The 24,114-nt window shown below is 43.2% G+C and overlaps 1 protein-coding gene across 1 annotated transcript; it reads left to right on the plus strand.

Moving 5' to 3' along the window:
• Nucleotides 1-4,971: 4,971 nt before the first annotated feature.
• Nucleotides 4,972-17,603, plus strand: cckar (cholecystokinin A receptor). The gene is made up of 4 exons (XM_069923098.1): nt 4,972-5,395; nt 7,042-7,303; nt 7,395-7,522; nt 16,625-17,603. Exons 1-4 carry the CDS (start codon nt 4,972-4,974, stop codon nt 17,128-17,130), a joined length of 1,320 nt encoding a protein of 439 aa, XP_069779199.1. The 3' UTR covers nt 17,131-17,603.
• Nucleotides 17,604-24,114: the final 6,511 nt, after the last annotated feature.

Consider the following 24,114-nt stretch of genomic DNA (forward strand, 5'->3'; position numbering starts at 1 on the left):
CCCTTGTCACTGTGCCATGTTATGTCATATGCTCTTGTTGGTCCACAAAAAATCTGAATCGGAGATTCAATGTGGCTAGTTGCAGCAAACTCCAGGAAAATCAATTTTGTTGCTTCAAACTTAAAATCTACTAAGCAAGAGTCTTCCAAAAAGACATTAAATATTTATAGAGGGTACAAGAAATGGCAGCTGCTGGAATCTAGAGCAAAAATCTATCTGTGGGAGGAAACCAGTGGGCCAGCAGGTTGATGGGGGGTAGAATTGTTGACGTATTGGGCCACACCCTTCGTCAAGGGATTTTTTTTAAAATACTGATAATTGTGTAATACATTGAAGTAAATTAGATCATGGTATATTTTCACTCAGGGCTCAAAATGCATGGCAGATTTCAATCATCTGTATGTGGAGACAAGCAGATTGAATGTTCTCAGATTGTTGATCAATGTTGCACTAAGAAGCCGGCACCGGCTTGTTTCTTCTCTGGCCAGGACGGCTTAGTAAGGTGAGCCTGGTGGGCAGCTCGCTTCTTTGCCAGCAGCTCCTGGATTTCCTGGCTGTTTTTGTCAAACCAGTCCTTGTTTTTCCTGGAGGAGAAGCCCAGTACCTCTTCAGTGGATTGCAGTATGGTAGTCTTCAGCTGATCCCAGAGGGTTTCAGGGGACGAATCCGTGAGGCGGATTGCATCCTTGGGCTTTGCTTTGAGGTTTGCCTGGAAGTTTCCTCTCACTTCATCTGACTGCAGGTTTCCAACATTGAACCTCTTTATGGGGGCTTTACTGTTCCTGGACTTTGGCTTGAAGTGAAGGTTGAGTTTGCTGCGAACCAGCCGGTGGTCAGTGTGGTATTCCGCGCTGGGCATGACCCTGGTGTGGAGCACATCTCGTTTGTCTCTTTCTCGCTCCAAGAAAAGTGCAGAGAACAAAACAAAGGACTCTACATCACCTTTGTTGACCTCACCAAAGCCTTCGACACCGTGAGCAGGAAAGGGCTTTGGCAAATACTAGAGCGCCTCGGATGCCCCCCAAAGTTCCTCAACATGGTTATCCAACTGCATGAAAACCAACAAGGTCGGGTCAGATACAGCAATGAGCTCTCTGAACCCTTCTCCATTAACAATGGCGTGAAGCAAGGCTGCGTTCTCGCACTAACCCTCTTTTCAATCTTCTTCAGCATGATGCTGAACCAAGCCATGAAAGACTTCAACAATGAAGACGCTGTTTACATCCAGTACCGCACGGATGGTAGTCTCTTCAATCTGAGGCGCCTGCAAGCTCACACCAAGACACAAGAGCAACTTGTCCGTGAACTACTCTTTGCAGACGATGCCGCTTTAGTTGCCCATTCAGAGCCAGCTCTTCAGCGCTTGACGTCCTGTTTTGCGGAAACTGCCAAAATGTTTGGCCTGGAAGACAGCCTGAAGAAAACTGAGGTCCTCCATCAGCCAGCTCCCCAACATGACTACCAGCCCCCCCACATCTCCATCGGGCACACAAAACTTAAAACGGTCAACCAGTTTACCTATCTCGGCTGCACCATTTCATCGGATGCAAGGATCGACAACGAGATAGACAACAGACTCGCCAAGGCAAATAGCGCCTTTGGAAGACTACACAAAAGAGTCTGGAAAAACAACCAACTGAAAAACCTCACAAAGATTAGCGTATACAGAGCCGTTGTCATACCCACACTCCTGTTCGGCTCCGAATCATGGGTCCTCTACCGGCATCACCTACGGCTCCCAGAACGCTTCCACCAGCGTTGTCTCTGCTCCATCCTCAACATTCATTGGAGCGACTTCATCCCTAACATCGAAGTACTCGATATGGCAGAGGCCGACAGCATCGAATCCACGCTGCTGAAGATCCAACTGCGCTGGGTAGGTCACGTCTCCAGAATGGAGGACCATCGCCTTCCCAAGATCGTGTTATATGGCGAGCTCTCCACTGGCCACTGTGACAGAGGTGCACCAAAGAAGAGGTACAAGGACTGCCTAAAGAAATCTCTTGGTGCCTGCCACATTGACCACCGCCAGTGGGCTGATATCGCCTCAAACCGTGCATCTTGGCGCCTCACAGTTCGGCGGGCAGCAACCTCCTTTGAAGATGACCACAGAGCCCTCCTCACTGACAAAAGACAAAGGAGGAAAAACCCAACACCCAACCTCAACCAACCAATTTTCCCCTGCAACCATGTCTGCCTGTCCCGCATCGGACTTGTCAGCCACAAATGAGCCTGCAGCTGACGTAGACATTTACCCCTCCATAAATCTTCGTCCGCGAAGCCAAGCCAAAGGTGAAAGGAAGGATTAATAATGATGGAGGCATGGTTTGAGTAGCAGTTAGTGCAACACCCTTACAGCACCAGCAAATGGGGTTCGAATTTAAAGGAAGGCGCTCCAGAGGCCTGATTGAGATATTGGTGTGGAGGTGAATCGGATTGTCAGTGGGAGGGGAGGGTGTTAATTATGATGGTGGCACAGTTAGTGTAGCGGCTAGCACAACACTGTTACATCGTAAGAGTGCGTCTCATCGCCGGAAAATTTGCATTTCTGACATCCGCGATCTCCATAAGTGCCGGATTATGGGAATTTTACTATACATAACCAACATTTCGTACTTGAAGTCCGAAGCCAAAAGAACCCTGTTTGACCTGCTGAGTCCTCCAATCACAGTGGGCATTTTTACACAGAAACTTCTGAATTATTCAGAAAAAAATTACCATATTTACCTCCAGTGCGTCCCAAGGTGGTCGTTCACACTTTTACACCAGCCTTGCTGAGTTGCAGAGTTTGTCCGAGGTGAACATCGTATTCATTAGGTCTGTTTCTTATGGAGTGGTTGCGGTCAATTTACACTGCAGCTGCTCCGTGAAAATGTGTAGGGGTATGAGTGGAGAGATTGCGGGATGGAATTTGCATAAAAAATTCTGTCCCGACATTTTTTACACCTCCACCGGAGCAGAAATTTTCTGTAAAAGTGCCTGATGTCTGCAGACTTTGTGTTTGACTTCAGATAAAAGGTGTTAATTGCATATAATAAGAGGACAGGAGAGACCAAAGGTGAGAATAGATTGGGGGGGAGGAAAGATAGAAGGCCTTTTCATACAAAGTGTAAAGGTTACGTTGGGAGACTTATCTCCATGAATGTGCCCTGGCTGGCTCCAAGGCGTCGACTGCAATCCTTCTAGGGGGAAGGGTCAGCAGCAGAGATGGAGATGTCCACTGCCTAGCACGAAATGTAATGCCACGGCAAGCATCTGGCTAAGGCAGTGGTTCCTTTGTGGTTCCAAGCGGAAGCTTGGCATGAAAGGGCCTGGAGAGAGATAGAGAGAGAGCTGGAGGAAAGAAGTAAAATGGAAAGATGAAGGAGGGGTCCCGAAAGATGGTGAAGGGGGAGGAGTGGACGCAAGTGGAGCATCTCCTGCAGTCACAGGGTTAAGTGGGCAAAGGAATTACGAAGGGAGCGGTCCCTGCAGGAGGAGGAGAGGGGATTATGTGTCAAGTGGTGGGATCACTTAGTAGGTGGTAGAATTGGCAGAGGACAATGTTTTGGAATATGGAGGCTGGTGGAGTAGTAGATGACGAAAGAGTTTCTCCAGCACATTTGTGCTTTGGTTCTAAGACCCATCCCTTTAACCAAAGTGATCACCCTCCTGAATCTCCCTTCTTTCAGCTCATTTATTTCTTCTGATAAACAGCAGTGTAGCAGATCGCCTTGTGCTCATTCCTTTGCCACTCAAATTCTAGTTGCGAATCAGGAGAAACCCTGTCCTTTCCACATTGTGAAACTGATGACACATTGTCTGTTCTCCAGAATATCCATTGATCTTTCCCTGGAGATCCGATAGACCAGTCATTGGGCTGCAAATCGTGGGGGAAGCGGGATGCCAAGAGTTAAGCCATCGAAATGGAGGAATGGAGTTTATTTTGAACTTCGGGTAGATGGGTGACATCCAATGCTTTCCGTGATGGGAAAGTAAAGCCCTGACTTGCTCTGGTGGGTCCCATCTGGAGATTTCACATGTGAATCTGCGGGGGTCATCTACTGCATCCGGTGCTCCCGTTGTGAGCTCCACTACATCAGAGAGACTGGACGCAGACTGGGAGATCACTTTGTTGAGCACCTCGGCTCGTCCGCCGCAATAGTGTTATCTCCCATTCCAAGGTCTCATGCACTCCCAGATTGAGACCACCAGCTAATTGGAGGAACAATGCCTCATCTTCCAACTGGGCAACTCCAACACCCCTCCCACAATTTCTTCCCCAGTTCTATCCCTGTCTCCTTTGTCACAGACATGATAAATTCTCACCCCTCCCCTTATTATAAGCAATGAACACCTTGGTCTGGATTCCACCCCCAGCCGCATTGTCTGAATTCTGAGACTTCCTGAGATTTCCTGCTTCTGGCTCATTCTGCCCATTCTTTGAACATACAGTATTTTCGTTTCTGTGTGTGTGTGTGTGTGGACGCTTTTTAGCGTATTTTTTAAAGCAGCGTCTGCAGACTCTAGTGTTCCCCTCCCATCTGGAGACTGAACCAGAGGATCATTTCGGGGCGCCGCCACTGAAGTGGCCCGACACGGGGGCGGAGCTGAGTTCTCTGCCAAGTCACTCGCTCCCTCCGCTGCTTTCATTGAGATCTTCCGTTTACAGAGAGATGAGCTTGACAAACTTTCCCCCGGCCACCGAAGAGGTAGCTTCGGAAATCGCAGAGGGCTTGGACCATTGCTAGCTAAAGGGGACGGAAATAATATTTATTGCAACTTAAACAATAAAGAAGCATTTAAAAACAGAGCTCATCGGGAGGGTTAGGACCCCCGTGCTGGCGTCGACACCTTGGTTGGGGTGTCAGGATCTTGGGTGATGTTGTAAATGGACCGATGGCCGGACCGCCTGCACCGTCCGGTAGTGTGAGGCACGGATAGGAGGCAGAAATGCAGGCGCTTCCTCACCTGGTGCTGAATCTCACGGAGATGGCGAGAGAGACCGGTCCGAGTGAGAACAAGACCCGGAGCGGCTGCGAGGACGAGGCGTGTCCGCACAGAGGTAGGGGCGGCCGAGGGGGCGCGCACGGACATCCAAGCACCGCTCCCGAGCGTTTCCTTTCAGTTGCCTCCTTTGTCCCCCTCTCTCTCTGTCTTGCAGACCTGGACCAGACGGTGCGGATCTTCCTCTATTGCCTGTGCTTCGCGCTGAGCGTGGTCGGGAACGTCCTGGTCATCACCGTGTTGCTGAAGAACAAGCGGCTGAGGACAGTGACCAACACCTTCCTGCTTTCGCTGGCGGCCAGTGACCTGATGCTGTGCCTCTTCTGTATGCCCTTCACCCTCATCCCCAACCTGCTCCAGGATTTCATTTTCGGAAGCGCCGTTTGTAAAGCTGTCGCCTACTTCATGGGTAACTCAAGCTCCAATGCAACGCGTGAAAACCAGCAGAACTTTTCTTCTCCCACCTCGCTTTCATTCCACTAATAATCATTCTTTCGGTTTTCAACTTGCTGAAGGAGCTCTTATGCCACGGAGAAGAAGCTCCTTCGGCCCGGCTGCCCCATGCTGGCAAAAGCGCCGAGCTGAGCCCGTCCCGTTCTCCTGCGCTCAGCACCAGCCCATGTCCCTTCAACCCATGCACCCGTCTAAATAGACTTGAACAAGTGGGGTAACTGTCCCCGCCTCATGGCTGCAGACGCTGGAATTGGGGTTAAAAACAAAAATCAGAGTAAATGCTGGAGGAGCTCGTGCCGCGTCCATGGGAGGTCAGGCTATAGATGACCGACGTCTCTGCTCCTCTGGGCACGGCGGGACCGGCTGGGTTTCTCCTTCATTGTCACAGCTTCCCCCAAGAGCTCTCGCCCTCCGTTTGGGGGAATCTTTCCCTCGGGTCGTTTTTAAATCTTAGCCCCGCTCTGTCCCCTTAAATCTGTGCCGCCTCGTCTTGGCTACTCCCCTCCCTTGCAAACAAGTCGATGGCCATTCACCATATTTATCTCCTCCTGGTTTGACATCCTTGACATTTTTCGCAGCAGTTTAGCTGCATTTGCACAAATTGTTTGAAGCAATTGCTTGAGGCGAGGCTGGGCAATTCTACCAATGAACTTCATTAAAGCAGCATGAGGCATCTTGGAGATAGCACAGGAATACTGTTTCTCACTGTAGAGGTCGGTGGGAAAAGTTAACGGGATGCCCATAAATGCAGCCAAGTATGCCAGCAGGAGAAAAGATAGTGGCCGTTTGCTTGGCGGTTAATGTTTAAACTCTGTTAAATATAATCTGCATTGAAATTACATGCACTCTTTACCGCAGACATTGTTTTTCGACTCTGCCGTGGTCAGGGCTGAGATCAAGTCACATTAAATCTCGGGAAGGGATCTAGTCCGGTTTCCAGGGAAAGTAGTGTTTACTTAAATCAACAACTCAAATTAATGAATCAATACCATCAACTTCGTATTTAAAATCAGTATCCAGAGGTCCACAAATCATAGACTCTTGTACATGCAGAGGATGGAGGGATATGGATCATGTGCCGGCAGACGGGATTCGTTTAAATTGGCATCATGCACCTGTTCCGGAGGGGTGTGGAATTGTGTTATGTTCTGAATGTTATTCAGTTCTATCTGTAACCCGCTTTAATGGAAGACTCGCACCTGAAAAAAGAGATTGCATTAATGTATTTTCAAAGCCAGACGCCCAATATGTTAAATTATAATGAAGTGGCTCAGATTCTGAAGGTTCTATGTGATACAGAATATTTCAGACACGTCAATCCGTTATCACCTGATGATTTACTGGCACTGAATCAATGTACAGTCGTGGGGACTTCAGTAAGGCCGTGCTAAACGACTCAGACCCTAATCATTCTCCATTTCATTAATTTAAAAATATGCATAGACTATTGCGGAGATTGGGAACATTTGAAAGATAAAATTTAGACTCATTGTTGTAAAAGATGATGTTAGCATTGGGTGAAGATTTATTCCAATGTAGACCATGAGTAAACAAAATCTATTCCTATTTCTAATTGTGACAGATTCTTTTTTTCTAACCTAGGTATCTCTGTCAGTGTTTCTACCTTCAGTCTGGTGGCGATTTCCCTGGAGAGATACAGTGCCATCTGTAAACCGCTTAAGTCCAGAGTGTGGCAAACCAAGTCTCACGCCTTCAAAGTGATTGCCGCCACTTGGCTCGTGTCATTTACGGTGATGCTGCCGTATCCCATCTACAACACCTTGGTTCCCTTCACCAGGGTAAACAACAGCACGGGCAACATGTGCCGCCTCCTCTGGCCGAATGCCTTCACTCAACAGTTCTGGTAATTTCAGAATGTTTATATTCAGAGTTCATCACAAAATTGAGCTGAATGTAGCCAAAGTTGACTAACGTCTCATTATTCCTTGCTTCAGGTATGTTTTCCTGTTACTGATTCTCTTTCTGGTCCCTGGAATAGTGATGATTATTGCATACGGACTAATATCCCACGAGTTATACAGCGGCATTCAGTTTGAAACAAGACGAAGAAAGAGCAGCCGAGGTAAATGAGCATTCGCAGTTAGAAAGGTGTGGTGGCTTGCTGCTGTGGTTGGATTTGTCTTTACTTCATCTAGCCAGCCCCTTGTCAAGGTTTTCAACCGAGTTCATTCCTACCGCTGGAGAATTCTTGTCCCGTCATCTCTTAAAAGTGCAATTAGTTAATTTCACATTCATTCCTTATTTTGATGGTCGAATCTTGATAATGCACAGCAAACTGAATTTCCATTCATTTAACTGGGCAAAGACCTGGTCACAGCGACATCAGCACATATCGCAGTTTAGGTAAAACTTTCAGTGACATTGGAAACAATAGAACAATGTTAGGAAAATTCGACCGTAAATGAATTGAAAATAGCATATACAGTATTTCAATTTTGAATCACTGGAAAAAGAAGCTGCAAGTTTCTTGGTCTAGATAGACTATGAAAAATTTTGCTATGAAAAATTCAAATGTGTTCAATCCCTATATATTTTACTTAACTGATTATCTTCAGAATTACTGCGAGAATTTTAAAGCTCAGTAGTGAAAATTTAATTCCAAAACTAAAATCAGTCATAGGCAATCTTAATTAAACCGCGTTCACCCAAGAGTGAGGTATAATAATTTCACACCATAGATGCATTTGGCTTTCACCCAAGTTTTGATATTTGTCCATGGTCTTACAAAAAAATTCTGCTAATAAATTATAACCTATTATCAATATAGAAATATAGTTAAAGAATCTTCAGAGTAGCCAATAATATTAGTACAACAAATCACATGCACTTTGGTCAATTTGCTCCTGTATGCTTCTTCCGGTATATTTTTCCAATGTAAACCATCAAGTAATTCAAATGACAACCATTAAAGATGCCAAATTTATGATGCAAGTGTGGCGACCTACTTGATATCAACCTCAACATCTGTGGCAGCTGTATTAATATTTACTGTCCTGTGGCACTACCTTCCTCCATTATGAAATGCTTTGAGCATCTAGTGACAGAGAGCATCAAAGCACACCTCCCAGAGATGTTGGACCCATTTCAATTTGCCTTTCCACAGACCATTCCACAGACCATTCCTTAGCAACAATGATGAGTTGCACTACAGAGAAGAGGTGGAAAAATCTTGTAATATGGTGCGTGAATAACAACCCGAGTGTCAACATGGATAAGATGAAGGAGATGATTGGGACCTTCAGGAGGATCAGGGACAACCACCCTCCACTACACCTAATAATTCTGCAATGGAGAGAACCACTTTCCTTGGAGTCCTACTTAATTAGTGATCTATCATGGACACACAGCTCCTCACTTGTTGCAACAGTGACTGCACTTCTGAGAAGACTGAAACAGGCAAAGCTATCGGCCACCATTATGTCAACCTTCTATAAGAGTGTCCTTATTGGCTGAATCAACAGTGTGGTAAAGGTGCTGCAGAGAAATAGATTGCAAAGCAATCCACAGGCCTATAAGAGTGGCAGAGAGGATCACTGGAGTCTCCTTCCCCACCCCCATTGACATGATCTACCGGGATGTTGTCTGAAGAGGATGCGCAAAATCATTCAGCACCACTTCCACTCTGCGCACAGCATCTTTCAGCTGCACCCATAGGGAAAGTGATATAGGAGTATCAGAGTCGGAACCACCAGCATGAGGAACATCTTTTTCCCACAGGCAGTGAGAATGCTGAACAACCAAAGGAACTGCTCTCACTAACTATCCAAGACTCATATTCACTAGTTAGGTGAACTCCAAGGAACTTGGTGCTCTTCATTACAGAAATGTTGATGTGTTGTGGAGGGTGGTTGTTCCTTATCCTCTTTGTTCGTGATCATCATCTTCATCTTGTCCATGTTGAGATTCAGGTTGTTACTCCCGCACCATATCACAAGATTTTCCACCTTTTCTCTTTAGTGTGACTCATCTTTGTTATTGATGAGGCCAGATACTGTTATATTATCTGCAAACTTGCTGATGCTGTTGGAGATGGATCTGGTGATTCAGTAGTGTGAACAGGAGCAGGCATGCTCATGCTCAGTATGACGGTGTTTCTGACTGAGAGAAACTGTGGTCTTTCCATTAGGAATCCAGTTACAGACAGGGGTGTTGAGTCCCAGCAAGGACAGCTTCTCCACCAGCCCTTGGGGAATGATCGTATTAAACACCGAGCAATGAATATCAGCCTGTATGAGGCATTGTTCTCCAGGTGGGTCAGGGTGAAGTGAAGGGACAAGGCAAAAGCATATTCTTCTATAGGTGAATTGAAATGGGTCCAGCATCTCTGGGAGGTGTGCTTTGATGCATTCCATCACCAGATGCTCAAAACATTTCATAATGGTGGAGGTCAGTGCCTACAGGGTAGTAGTCATCTCACCTTTTGTTTGAACCTTCTCCATCTCAGTAGTCAGGCTTCAGCCAATATAATTCCCTCTCCTTGATAAGGATGAGAACACTGAACACTGCAAAGGTTGTAGGACCCTAGAGTGTCCCAGCTGTGGTACTGATGAACTGCACACCAGAATTATTCATCTCTAGACAAGTAATTCCAGTCTGGATACAACACCTGATAATGTAGGAAGTTGCCCACATATGGCTGTTCACAAAATACATCCATTCCAGCTAATTACAGACCAATCTTTCTGCTCTCAATCACCAGCAAAGTGACAGATCCATTTCTTGAATGTGTCCTCAAGTGGCACCTGCCCCCCAATAATCTACTCATTGATGCCCAGTATAACCTAAAACTTTCAACTCTGACCATGAGCCTGGAACAAAATCAATCACTCCAAACACTCATTGCTGGTACATAGTGACTGCGAGTATGCCATCCAGAATGCAAGACCGAATAGACAAAATACATGTTTAAATGAGGATAAATGTCAGAATACATCTGTCCAAAATAATCTTGTCCTGATACAAGACAGGCACTGAATTAGTCTGGGTTTACAATAAGTAATTGGAAAAGCAAATTAATTGTTGGACTTTACTGCAAGAGGGATAAAGTGGAAGTTCTTGCTACAACAGCAGTGTGCCTGTAATAACTGGACCTGGACTAATGCATCCAATTTTGATCTCCATATCCAAGGACAAATACACTTGCTTTGGAGGCATTTCAGGCAAGGGTCAGTCAATTCATTTTTACGATGTAGACTCCTCTTTCTCATATTCTTAAATTCAACTAAATTGGCCACTATAAATTGCCCAATTGTAGATGGATGACAGTATCTGGGAGAGTGAGGAGGATGTGAGGAGCATAAAATGGGGTTGATGTGGCATTGGTGTCCATAGGTAAAAACACACAAATGCCAGAAGAATTCAGTCAGCCAGTCTCTCAGTATCCATAGGAGGCAAACATACAGTTTGGGACAAAGACTCCATTTTTTTCTTTATTTATCCCTGTTCTCCACAGTTTTAAATTTGTAATCAAACCATTCGCGTGATTAAAGTGTACATTCTAGCATTTTTTATACATAGTTCCCCCATTTCAGGGCACCATAATGTTTGGAACATTTGGCTTTGTTTGTGTTTGTGATTACCCGGGTATGTTTCATCATTTAATTGGTGCAGGTACTTGGGAGTTACTCTCTCAGAGGATTTTACTGGACCAAACACACTAATGGCATTGTAGATAAAGTACGTCAGCACCTCTACTTTCTCAGGAGTTTGTGGAGGTTTCGTATGACATCGGAAACCCTGGAAAATTTCTACAGATGTGTAGTGGAAAGTGTGCTGACCAGCTGCATGATGGTCTGGTGTGGGGACACAAATACCCCTAGCAGAAAGCCCTGAAAAACATGGTTGACACAGCCCAAGACATCACAGACACAAACCCCTTCCCATCAAGAAAGTCTACAGGGAACGCTTCTGTCAGAGAGCAGCAGCAATCATCAAGAATCCACGCCAACCAGTACACACACTGTTCTCGCTGCTACCATCAGGAAAGAGGTATCAGTGCCACAAGATTCACATCACCAGGTTCAGGAACAGCTGCTCTCTCTCCACCATCAGACTCCTCAACAAACTCAATCAGAGTCTAATTTAAGGGGTCTTATTTTTGCACTTTATTGTTTGTTTTCTTTCTCCTCTGTATTGCACAGTTTTTACATTTGTACATTGTGTACAGTTTTTTGCATCATCAATAAGTAGGAATTCTGCATAGCCCACAGGAAATAGAATCTCAGGGTTGTATATGATGTCATGTATGTACTCTAAAGGTGAAATCTGAAATAAGAGAATGAGTATTAAACATAATGCTTTTGATCACCTTTGGAGTCTGTGTTGGCATTTTTCAACATGAGGACCAGAGATGTGTTAATGAAAGACAAAGAAGCTATTGAGGTTGGATAAACAAGAATCAAACAGTAATAGACATCACCCAATACTTGGAATTACCAAAATGAACCATTTGGAACATCATTAAAAGGGTACTGGTGAGCTCATTAATTGTAAAGGGACTAGAAGGCCTCGGAAGATCTCCACTGGTGATGACAGAAGAATTCTCATCATAATGAAAAAAATCCCCAAGCGCCTAAGACAGATCAAAAACATGCTTCTGGAGGCAGGTGTGGATGTGTCACTGACTACTGCCCAAAGCAGACTTCATGAACAGAAATATAGAGGCAATACTGCAAGATGCAAACCACAAATTAGCGACAGAAACAGGATGGCCAGATTACAAGTATTTAAAAGAGCTTCCAGAATTCGGGAAAAAAGTTCTTGTGGACAGATGAGACCAAGATTAACCTGTATCAGAGTGATGGCAAGAGCAAAGTGTGGAGGCATAAAGGAACTACACAAGATCCAAATCATACCACCTCTTCTGTAAAACATGGTCATGGGGTTGCTATGGCCTAGGCATGTATGGCAGCCACAGGTAGTGGCACACTTACTTTCATTGATGATGTAACTGCTAATAGAAGTAGCAAAATTAATTCTGAAGTGTATAGAAACATCTACTCAAGTTTGAGCAAATGCCTCCAAACTCATTGGACGGCACTTCATCCTACACCAAGATAATGATCCCAAACTTACCATTGATGCAACAAAAGAATTTTTCAAAGCTAAAATCTGGAAAATTCATGAATGGCCATGTCAGTCACCTGATCTAAATCCAACTGAGCATGTCTTTCGTATGCTGAAGTGAAAGCCTAAAGGGACAAGCTCTCAAAACAAGCAGGAGCTGAAGATGGCTGCTGTAGAGGCCTGGCAGAGCATCACCAGAGAAAATACTCAGTACTTGGTGATGTCTATGAATCACAGGCTTCAAGCAGTCATTGCATGCAAGGCATATGCAACAAAGCACTAAACATGACAACTTTAATATACATACAATTGCTATCTCCCAAATATTATGGGGCTCTGAAATGAGAGGACTACAATAGGTATAAGTGCTGTTATTTGTACATGGTCAAACCAAAATGAATACAAATAACCTTGAATAAAATCTGGAATGTACACTTTAATGACATGAATTGTTTGATTACAAATTTAAAACTGTGAAGCATAAGGTAATAAAGAAAAAAAGGAACTTTGTGCCAATGTATTAACTAATTGTACTTGTCATAGACTTGAGTGTGCAAGGTGCAGTGTGAAAAATTAAAGAGGATGCATAAATTATACGTGTGGTAAACAGTGAATAGGTTAGTTCATGACTTCAAGAGGATATAAAGAGGTTGGTGGAGTGGGTGGACACGTGACAAATGAAACTTAATCCAGAAAAGCACGAAATGTTTCATTCTAGTAACTAAAACAAGAAAAATCTATCTAAATTTGAGGACAAAATTATAAACGTGGTTAATGGGACAGAAAAATCTGTGTGTTTAACTATGTAACAGTATCGAACGTGGAAGGGCAGCTGGTTAAAGATTATGCAGGATTCTTGGTTTGATAAATCGAGGAATACATTTTCAGATCTTGAAACAATGAACCTTTATCAAATTCACTCACCAGTGGAGTATTTTGTCAGGTTCTCAGAACCGCAATTGGGAAAGATATGAAGACTTTGGAGAGCATGCAATTACAAGAATGATACCTGAGATGCTGGTAACTGGGAGAAGCTGGGGTTCTCCAGAAGCACCTGAGATCAGGATTGAACACAGGTCGCTGGCAGCATCTTAACTATCTGCCCCTAATCCTCAGTTGCAGCAATTTGACAGCAGAGGGCAGTCAAATGAGATATTTGATTGATTCCTTGAAGGAAATAACTGTTTGCTAGAAAATTTGGTCAGCTCTGTTTTGTTCTGTATATTTTAATCCTACCTCCAGGTTTCAGCTTTATTGTTAGAGTATATATATGACATCACGTACAACCCTGAGTTTCCTTTTTCCTGCAGGCGAGGCAGAATTAACACTAATTGGTAGAGTAAAAAATAAACTGTACACAGCAAAAGAAATGTAAACAAAGAACTGTAAATAGAAAATTAATGGAAATGAACTGTGCAATACAGAGAGAACAAAAAGAAAATCAATAAAGTGCACAAGTAAGTCCCTGATTGAGTTTGTTGTTGAGGAGTCTGATGTGATGGTGGAGGGGTAGCAGCTGTTCCTGAACCTGGTGGTTCAAGCCTTATGGCAACTATACCTCTTTCTTGATGGCAGCAGTGAGAACAGAGTGTGCGCTGGGTGGCGAGAGTCTTTGATATTTGCTGCTGCTCTCCAACAGCAGCGCTCTCTGTGGATGTTCTCGATAGTGCCTCCAAAAGAATAAATCAGAATTTTCTGATAAAAATCATTATGTCCCATTATTGTCAGGCACGTTAAAGAGCTCGGAGAAGGAATAGTGAAAGCAATTTTGCTTTAAAAGAACAGAATTTACAGTCTTGTTTGAAGAACACTTACATGCCAATGAAGAATGCACAATAATCACAATACTGAGTTGAGGGAACACAAAAATATAAACAATTCTAAAAGAGACTCATTGCTAATTTTAGAGAATGCACTGAGCTGACATGAAGGAGTTTCTCGAACGCAGCAGGTTACTCACTGTATGTTCCCTACACTTAATGGTGTGAGCATGTGCATTCTCTAAACTTGGTATTGTTAGCACCTGTTCTTTATACTTGATAGTGTGAATATTATGCTATTGTTACAACCCCAAAACCCAGCAGCAATTGATATTCACCAAGACAAATGGTTACTTAAATAAAAGTTACTTTTAGTTATCTTTAAACATGAAAACAGAATCACACTTTAACTTATCACTATTGACTTAACTAACCTAACAACCCCATTCTAATTCCAAGAGCACGTCTATGTAATGTGTGTGTGTAAGTTCAGAAAAGTTCTTTGATTCACAGTCCAATCTTATTTCTCTTTTCTCCAAGTTCACTGGTTGCAGGCAATTCTTATACTGTGCACAGAATTTAACATTTATAAAGTTCACCAGGCTTTGGTACTTGAAAGGTAAATGGTTACTGCTCAGGAAGGTTTTTGTCAGTTTTCAGAGAGAGATTTGTTGTTCATTGGACACCCACAACTGATTTACTTCAGTGTCTTGCTGATGAAACTTGTCCCTTCAGGGTTCTCCAGATGATAACCTCTTTCTTTCAGGTCACCACAGAGTGCCTTTTCTGTTTCTCTTATTTCAAGTGAAACATTAGACAGCCAGTCCTCTCCTCTTGCATGAAGCACAAGGGTTTTGACCAGGCTGAACTATGCACTCATAACCCATCTTTCAAATGGGGTTTTCCACAAGCTTGCCAGCTTGTCTTGTTCCAGTCCCATTTGTTGCTGCTGACTGTAAAACTGTAGAACTGATCTGTGTGTGTGTGTGTGTGTCTCTCTCTCTCACACACACACACAGAAAGCCTGTTTGGCTCTCTCTGCTTGCAAAACAACATGATCCTCTTAGAACAGCAAGTTCCACTCTAGACAATCTGCTGCTCCGACAAGTTCTTTCATCTGTTGCCTTTTGTAAACATCAATCCATTAGTGAAGTCTCTTGGGCACTCTCCAAAGCTTTTCCAAAGACTGTTGGCCCTGACATGTCTAGCATGAGCAGAACTCCAGTATTTTATATAAGTTCTGTTTTATAGTGTTTGTATGTGACCTACACTAAAAAAAAAACCTGCTGCAATTTATCTCCCAAAAACTTATCTATATTCTGTCACTCTATACACTATATAAAATATGGAATGTGCACTTACATCACATGAATTGTTTGATTACAAATTTCCAAGTCGTGCCCCAAGTCGTGGGGCACAGGGGCAAATAAAGGAAAAAAATATCACTTCCCAAACATTATGGAGGGTACTGTATGTTACTGATATTTCACGTCAAATAATCCAAAACATATTGAAAGTCTTCAGTAAGTAATACAGGAAGTTCTTTGGGCATATCTCAATTATTCAGAAACCAACCCATAAGCAATGGTTAAACACAAAAGTGCAGCTGCTGTAATATTGAGTGAACAAAGAGATGGAAGGTCTCAGGCAGCATCTGCCAAGAGAAATGTTCAGTCAATGTTTAGGGTCAGGACCTTTCTCAAGACTAAAGGAATGGATGATATCAAGGTGGGAGGGGATAGAAGCTGGGGAAGGGCTATTGGACTGGAAGACAAGGGTAAAGGGAAAGAACTGGAGTAGGTCAAGGAGAATTGGAAACAAGGGAGACAAGTAGTGGTGAGGGTTACCCTGAATTTGGAAAAATGTATGTTCATATCTTTAGGTGTAAGACTGCCCAGGAGGACTATGATAGGTTCCTCAAGTTTACGTTTAGTTTTCACCCTGACAAAATGGATGGGACAGAGGACAGAGATGTCTGCTTGAATGAGTGAGGGGAACTAAAACGGTTAGCAGCTGGGAATTCTGCAATCATATACAATGGGGATTAGCATTTTGTTGACACTGCAAAAGGTGGCATGAAATCAAGCTTTCTGTGAAACATTCAGGAGGAAAATGTCCAGCTATAGCCCAAACACAAACTCTCTCTCTACAGTTTATGACATATTTAATTGCAAGAAAAAAATCCCTGTCTTTGCCCTGGGAATGAACATACGACAAGAGGCAGCAACACACACATATAATTAACTGGGCGACTGTCACTGGAACTATATGAAGGGATGGCGGGGGGACTCCAGCGATTACTTTCCGTTGATTTCATTCTGTTGGCATTCTGTTCGCAGAAAGGAAAAGCAGCGCCTGGGCCAGTAGTGACGAGGATGGAGATGGGTGTTACCTGCAGAACACAACACGGAAAAGAACAGTGGAAATGCAACGGTTGTCGAGCAGCAAAATCAACAGAGCGAGATGCAACAGCTCGACCGCAAATTTAATGGCGAAGAAGCGAGGGATCCGGATGCTGATTGCGATCGTGATCATGTTCTTCATCTGCTGGACTCCCATCTTCTGCGCGAATGCTTGGAGAGCGTTTGACAAGGTGTCCGCGGACAGATTCCTGTCCGGGACCCCGATCTCATTCATCCACTTGCTCTCTTACACATCATCCTGGGTGAACCCCATCATCTACTGCTTCATGAACAGGCGATTCCGCGTGGCTTGCTTCGCCACCTTCACCTGCTGCACCAGGCAGCGGCCACGGCCGAGGGAGGCGGAGGACGAAGCGCGCACCACCAGCGCTTCCATCTCCAGGTTCTCCGCCACCGGCGCCCACCTCCCGGCTCCCTCCTGACCAGAGGGCAACGCCTCCTCCACTACTTCTTATTGATTCCTTTTGCAATGGTGGGTGCAGGAGATCGACTTCACTGGAACTGACAGCCCTTGGACACGAACTCCAGGGAATTAAACCGTCGAGCTTTGGACGCACGTCTGTCGCTTCGTTCCTCCAAGGAAGGTCGTTGGCGATGGTTACATGTGTTCAGCGGCGGGTTGCCTTAAATGAGGCAGGAAGGAGCCAAGTCGAGGGTGGACGGTAGGAGCTCTCCTGGGGAGACCTTCCTTCAGCCAGGACGGTGCGATGCTCCGCCAATGTAAAGGACGCACGTGTTTTGTGTGATTTCCCATCCCGTTCGCGGCTGGCTTCATCCCCCCCGTTACCCCCTCCAGCCGGACAAGATTGGCTGATCCCATTCTGTCCGCACAGGACGCCCACGGGGAGGGGCGGGTTAGAATGGAGAAGGGCGGAACCAGCTTCGGCCCCATTGGGCACTCGGACCAAATGGGTGAGAGACCCCACTGATGTTGTAGAAGACTGTTAACATGACCCCAAAACTGCTCGCTGAAATAAAATATCAACCTCCTGCATCTGCCCCAGATGATCTGGCTGAATCCATGGTGTGAGAAACAGAAGTACCTTCACAGAATTTGCTCGAGACAAAAATTGAGAACATGAACTTTTATTCTACTATTACAACAGTGCAAAGTTGGGTGCTTCCCCTTACCTTGGGAATACACACAGATACTGAGGCTGACCCAACTTTTATACATTTCATTTCAGTACAGAGATACCTTCCCCCTAACATTCTTATGCCTCCTGGATTGGTTTAGCATCCACCCACGTGGATTCTAACTTCTTAACAGTTTATGTGCCTTCCTGCAAACTTGTTAGCCAGGAAATATCATGTCTTTGTTCTTTACTCATTAATCAATCCCCAAGACTTGCTAAAGCTATTTATTTGCTATCCTGTTTATTATATTTTTATAACCCTTCCTCCCATTCCAGCATCCCTTCACCCTGATTTAACCCATAATACTTCATTTCTAATGAGCACTTGCTTGACTCCTCCCATTCCAGCATCCCTTCACCTTAAGTTAACCCATAATACTTCATCCTTAATTAGCACTTGCTTGACTCCTCACATTCCAGTATCCCTTATCCTTAAGTTAACCCATAATACTTCATCCTTAATTAGCACTTGCTTGACTCCTCACATTCCAGTATCCCTTACAATGGTAACTACAGAACCTTGCCATAGCCGCTTTCAGGGGACCAGAGTACCCGATTGTAAAGCCACCTATTCTACCCCAGTGCAGTGGAGAACCAGGCCAGGAGGAGCACTTACCTCACCCTCCTCCTGTCGTTACAGTCTCCGGCTTGGAGAATGCCCAGTTGCACCTGAAAGCAGCACCAGACACCTGCAGCCTCATTCTCCAGGCAATTTCCCCTGAAAGTGCGTCCAAATTACTGGAACTGGTGCAGTCATTTCATTTTTGGACCAATGTTTCAGGTGGGGGGGGGTTGACTTTCACATGGGTCATACTTTGAAGTATCTGTAACATTCAAAACCGTCAGGAGCTCAAGTCTGCCTTTGGGGCATCGAGGATCCGCATTCAGGGCGTTGGGAGCTCGGATGGGCGGGGATCGATTTTTACATGGGTCAAACAAAAAAATACATAATATTTTAGGACCAAAAATGGGGATCAACTTTTTACACGGGTTGACTATTACACAAAATACCTTAACTCAAATATTACACTGTCACTTTGCCATCAAGTTAAATCTAAATTTCCTCTCGTGTCAAAAACCCTTTCTAATCAGTTTCTTGAGCAGTATCACCACCACCGCTGCAAGTCTCATAATGGCACTTCTGACCTACAAGGGCCTGACTTAAATCTGATCAACAGTGCCTTCTCCATGAAGCTGCTCACTTGTACACAAGTTTCTACCCAGAGGCTAAAGTCATGAAGATTGCCTAATGAATCAATTGACTGAGTATTGATTCTGAAATCTGAGCTGGTCAGTGGAAAATGGGGGATTGCTATAATTTGATTATTAAAGAATGAATCAATAACAATTAAAAAAAAAACATTGGACTAAATGCAAAAAAAATGCAATTGGCAGCATTTATTTCACAAATGCAAAGCAACCTGACACCCAAGTCAGGTTGCTCTGACAACAGTTCCACCTCATTCTACTTCATGGATTTTGTTAACTTCACACAGCCAAAACATTCACCAATCTAGATGCAGCTAAGAAACATGCTCTGTAATTAAAAAATTACTGAAAAAATTTGGCACAAGCTCTTGGCACAATCTCAGGGGATGAGAAGAATGATTATGCCTGTGGCTGTCAAGGTAATTCCAACAAGCATTAGGTGACTGGGCCTTTCCCACAGTATTCTGTATCTCTCACACTTTGCCATCAACATCTATAAACAATAACTGAAAATGTGTTCTGAAATGTATGGCTGAAATTCAGTGTTGCCATAAAACAACAGATAAAAGGAGAGCTGTGGGTTTCTGCAAGTTCCATTTTATTGGAACCTCTCATCAAGTGCTCTGCACTAGGTCTGAAGGACCACCAATGACAAATCAAACTATGATCATGACATCAGCAGTTCACTGTTGACAACAGAGCCAATGTCTATGCACAAGACACAAACCAAAGTTGAAGTGTTGCAAAATAAAGTTTGCTTCCTGAACTTCTGGAGCTGTGAGCACTCACCAGCTGCTCAAGAACCAAAGTGCATTTATATATACATTTGTCAAATAATGAGCAAAAGTTTTTAAGAAAACAACTGAAATATGGCCTTCATCCTCAAAGTGTTTCTGATTAAAGTTCAAGATAACAATTTAACAATAATTTCCTGTACTGGTGAGTTACATTCCATAGATGACATGTTTGTCCCATATGGGTTACAGCATCTTGGCAGCTTATTGAATTTAATTGGGGGAGGGGAGGAGAAGGGACACAGAAGAAATCAGCACAAAACAAGTTTTCAGTTGTTCTTTGTGTTACTGAAGACAAATTTCTAACTGCCCTCGCTTTTCGTATGCAAGTTTGAACATCAGACTCTGGAATCCTTGTAAATACAAAGGGCAGGAACAATAGATAGCTTGAAGTGTTCCATACAGTGGTGATCTGCAATGAATTCAGATATCTGGAAATTTAACCTACTATTTTAGTTAACAAAAGTTTCTCCCCAAAACCTCAACTGCTGTTCTTTGTTCGAAGGCAGTCCATTACATGAACTGAACAGAAGCTGCTGACCTTCCTTTACATTGCAATAGTGCCTGCTCTTCAAAGTTGATAACCACTTATGAAGTACCTTTTTTAAAAAAAAAATTGTGTGGGGTAGGGGGTGGAAAGAAACCCTAAGCATCAACCAAAGCCCAAGAATATAAAGTAATTTAAAAAAAAACTTCATCCATCCCTGACCTCACTTTTATAACAGGAAAACTCCAAGGGAATGTGAAGAATTTTAATTTGATTTCAATGCAGTCAAACAGGTTTGCATGTTTAAGTTATGATATTTTACTTGTATTTCAGTTCTGCTTTTTATCCCCCATTATTGGCAGCCTTGTCTTTATTGATCTCAGAATCTAAGAAAAACTGGGTGTTACAATGGCACCACGAGTAGACCTGCAACATCACAGGTCCAGAGGTTCAAGTGTGGCCTCTGGTGCTCTCTTGTGGAATTTACTCATTTTCCTTCCAATTCTATGGTGGTCTGGTTTCCTTGCACATCAAAAAGAAATGTAGCTTGATGCTCCTATAAATGGGCCCGAGTGTGTAAGTGAACTGTTGAATCTGATAGCATAGCTGACGGGAATGTTAGAATTAGAGTCTGACATTTAGTAAACATTGTTCAAAAGTCAGTGAGCACTTATCAAAGCTTAGGGCTTGTTTTCATTCAGCCACAGAGCACTGGCTTAAAGGGTTAAATATCTTTCTGCTATGTGTATAATCATATGAGTATTAGAAGGGAACAGTTATTCCGGTTACCAGGATACACAATGCAAATCTGTTTCAGGTTTCACATCATATATATGATATCCCAAATCTAAACTTAGTTGCAGGCACACCTTACTTTTTGACCTTCACCAAAGCACTTCTGTGTTGTGTTAGATTATTTTAGGATGAGCTTCCCAAAGAACACTTGTAATCTATTAAGCACCAACAAAAGAATATCATTTCACAGAATTGTTAGCTTGTCCTTTCGAGAAGAACAACTTTTGTGGGTTTCACACTCAGCTTTCAAATGTTCCAAATTTCTGTTGGACCTCCATTTTTAGAGCTTCAAATTCTTTTCTTTTAAAAAATTGTTGCTTTTCATTCATAGTCACTGGAATGATTCATTCCATTTGACGAGCAGCAGTAGTCTGCAGTGAATCGATGAAGAATTCCTCCCTTTCTTTGTCCACTCTGTGCACTTTTCTCTTGGTAGCCCATTTTGCAGCACTTTGCAAAATGATTCTTCTTCCCACATTTATAGCAGGACTTTCCATAGACAGGATGTATCTTTGGAATATGACTACCTCTGCACCTGCTGCATTTGCTGTTTGAGCTTACCACTTTGCTTTGTTGTTTCATTGGGAAACTCCTGGTGCTCTGCTTCTCTGTTTTCATTGCATGCTCTGTTATGTCTCTCCTGTGTAGTTCCTTAACTACTGTGTCTATCTTGTGCAGCTCCTTAGCTTGTGGCCGTGTCTGTCTCTGTTCCCCAATACAAATTCACAGCCTTTTCTAGTGTCAAATCTTTTTCACAACAGATTTTCTCCAAGCCCATTATCTACTATTCTGCAAACTATTCTGTCTCTAATGAGTGAATTTTTCAAATCTCCAAATTCACAGGACTTATTCAGTGTGTGAAGCTCAGCTAAGTATTGGTCAAAACTCATACCTTGTTTCTGGTCACAGGAGAAAAACCTTGAATCTCTCAAACGTGACGTTTTAACTTGAAACAAAATACTTCTCAAATTTTGTCTTTAGAGTGTCCAACATGAAAGTTGTCTCATCAATTTGAAAACTGTTACCAATGTCCAAGGCATCTTCACCCATCACGTGCAGAAACAGAGGCCTTCAGTCTTTTTCATATTCCACCAGTTTCTAAATTATGTTGAATTGCTGGTAAAGAGCATCAGTGTGGGAGGACTTAACTTATCCATGCTTACAAACTATTGTCTTCTCTTACTCAAACTCTTCTGACACCATGTTATGCTTGTCATTTCAAGAACAACTTTCATGGGTTTCGCACTAAGCTGACTTTATTTTTAATGAGCTGTTTTAACATACTACCATCACGGTCACTTCCCATTTCTGCCCTGCCACTCCATGCTGGAAAATATAATTTTACATGGATCACGCATAACAACACATATTCTATGGTTGTTGAAATCAGCCATGAAACATTTTGAAATGGAACTGCTAATCTTCCTAATAACCTTCGCTTGACATTCAATGATGTTACTATAACAGAGCTCTCCCCACTGCACGACTGACAGCTAAAATGAAAAAGTACTGTGGTTGCAAGAGCTGATCATAAACAGGGTACCTAGCAGCTTTCTGGCACCCCAAATACTTTCCACCATCTGCAAGGCAAACAAAATAAAAAAGGGAAGGATTGAATACTCCATTGCCAAGTTGAGATTTACTTGTGCCAAGCATATTCAGGCGAGTGCAATGAGGATAAAGCAGTCCATTTAACTGGCATACCCTCAACCACCCAAAATGCTTGAATCTTCTATTTCCATTTAAAGAAAAATGTATTGCAGTTACTTACCCAGCCTACACAGATAGCATCTCCCAAACCTCTCAAGAATGACTAGGATTTCAAACACAAGGGAACACCACTATTTGCATATTCTCCTGCGAGTTACGCATCATCCTAACTTGAAATGCATTCTTACATTGTTGTTGGGTCCTCTTACAGAAAGGCCCTTTCCAACATCATAGAAGGACTGGAGCAGCTGAAAGCATCACACCCTTCTCATGGATAATTAAAGATGTACAATGAATGATGGCCTTTCCAGTGCTGGCAGAGCCAGTAAAATGAATACATTTTAATAGCAAAAAATTTTTTTGAGTTGATTTCCTGTAGGATTCACTCCTTGAGAAATCAAGTAGTTGTTGCCAACATACTAGAAAACCTGAATACTATTTATTCAATTTTTTGGGAGTGAGAAGTGGGTAGTACCACTTGCACATTACAAATACTAGACAATAACCTGGCACAAGATAGTTCTTTTGCTTGACATTACCATTGGCAGTCACTACAGATAGAAAAGTAACCAGACACCTACATTACCCTTGTGGCTGGGAGATGTGAAGCTTCTTATTCTGTTCAATAAACAATGTCCTGAATTTTACAATGTAATAGAAATGGGCTACCCCTTCACAAGGCCATAGAAAAACAATTTTAACTTTTAATGAAATGCTGGAATTACTCAAGTATGACATTATCTGGCAAGAATGAAACAATACTGTTTCAGTTTGATGATCAGCCATCAGAATAAGGAATTAAAAAAAAAACACTAAGTTGCTAAAAATCCATGGTGTAGAGCAGGAGTTCCCAACCTGGGGTACATGTACCCCCAGTGGTACATTTGCACTTTTCAGGGGGTACATTGAGTCTGAAAGAATAACCACTACTGTACAATACATGGTGTTGTAATCTGCAGTCAGATTGCACAATATCGTGTTTTTTTTAATCCTTAATTTTTAGGGGTACACGGGAACCTATAAAAATGCCCCAAGGGGTACAGAGGAACAAAAAGGTTGGGAACCCCTGGTGTAGAGGGAATAAACAAATATCTGTTATAGGGCAGGGACCAGGAGAAATGTCAACATCTAGGACATACTGATTCAGACAGACAGATGAAGTAGTGTTATTTCCCTGTGCACATTCAGCTACTAATTGTGTCACCACCAGACCTGCAGAACAAGAACAATCTGAAACAAGGGATATACCAGAACAATTCCCCTTTTCCAGGTTGA

This window comes from Narcine bancroftii, chromosome 3 (genome assembly GCF_036971445.1).
Source record: "Narcine bancroftii isolate sNarBan1 chromosome 3, sNarBan1.hap1, whole genome shotgun sequence".
In the NCBI taxonomy this organism is placed as follows: Eukaryota; Metazoa; Chordata; class Chondrichthyes; order Torpediniformes; family Narcinidae; genus Narcine; species Narcine bancroftii.

Excerpts from the sequence above, each read along its gene's own strand:
- cckar (XM_069923098.1), top strand. The coding sequence starts at position 4,972 with ATGGCGAGAGAGACCGGTCCGAGTGAGAACAAGACCCGGAGCGGCTGC. Across the intron at positions 7,304-7,394 it reads GCCTTCACTCAACAGTTCTG|GTATGTTTTCCTGTTACTGA; the intron begins GTAATTTCAGAA and ends TCCTTGCTTCAG. Across the intron at positions 7,523-16,624 it reads ACGAAGAAAGAGCAGCCGAG|AAAGGAAAAGCAGCGCCTGG; the intron begins GTAAATGAGCAT and ends TTCTGTTCGCAG.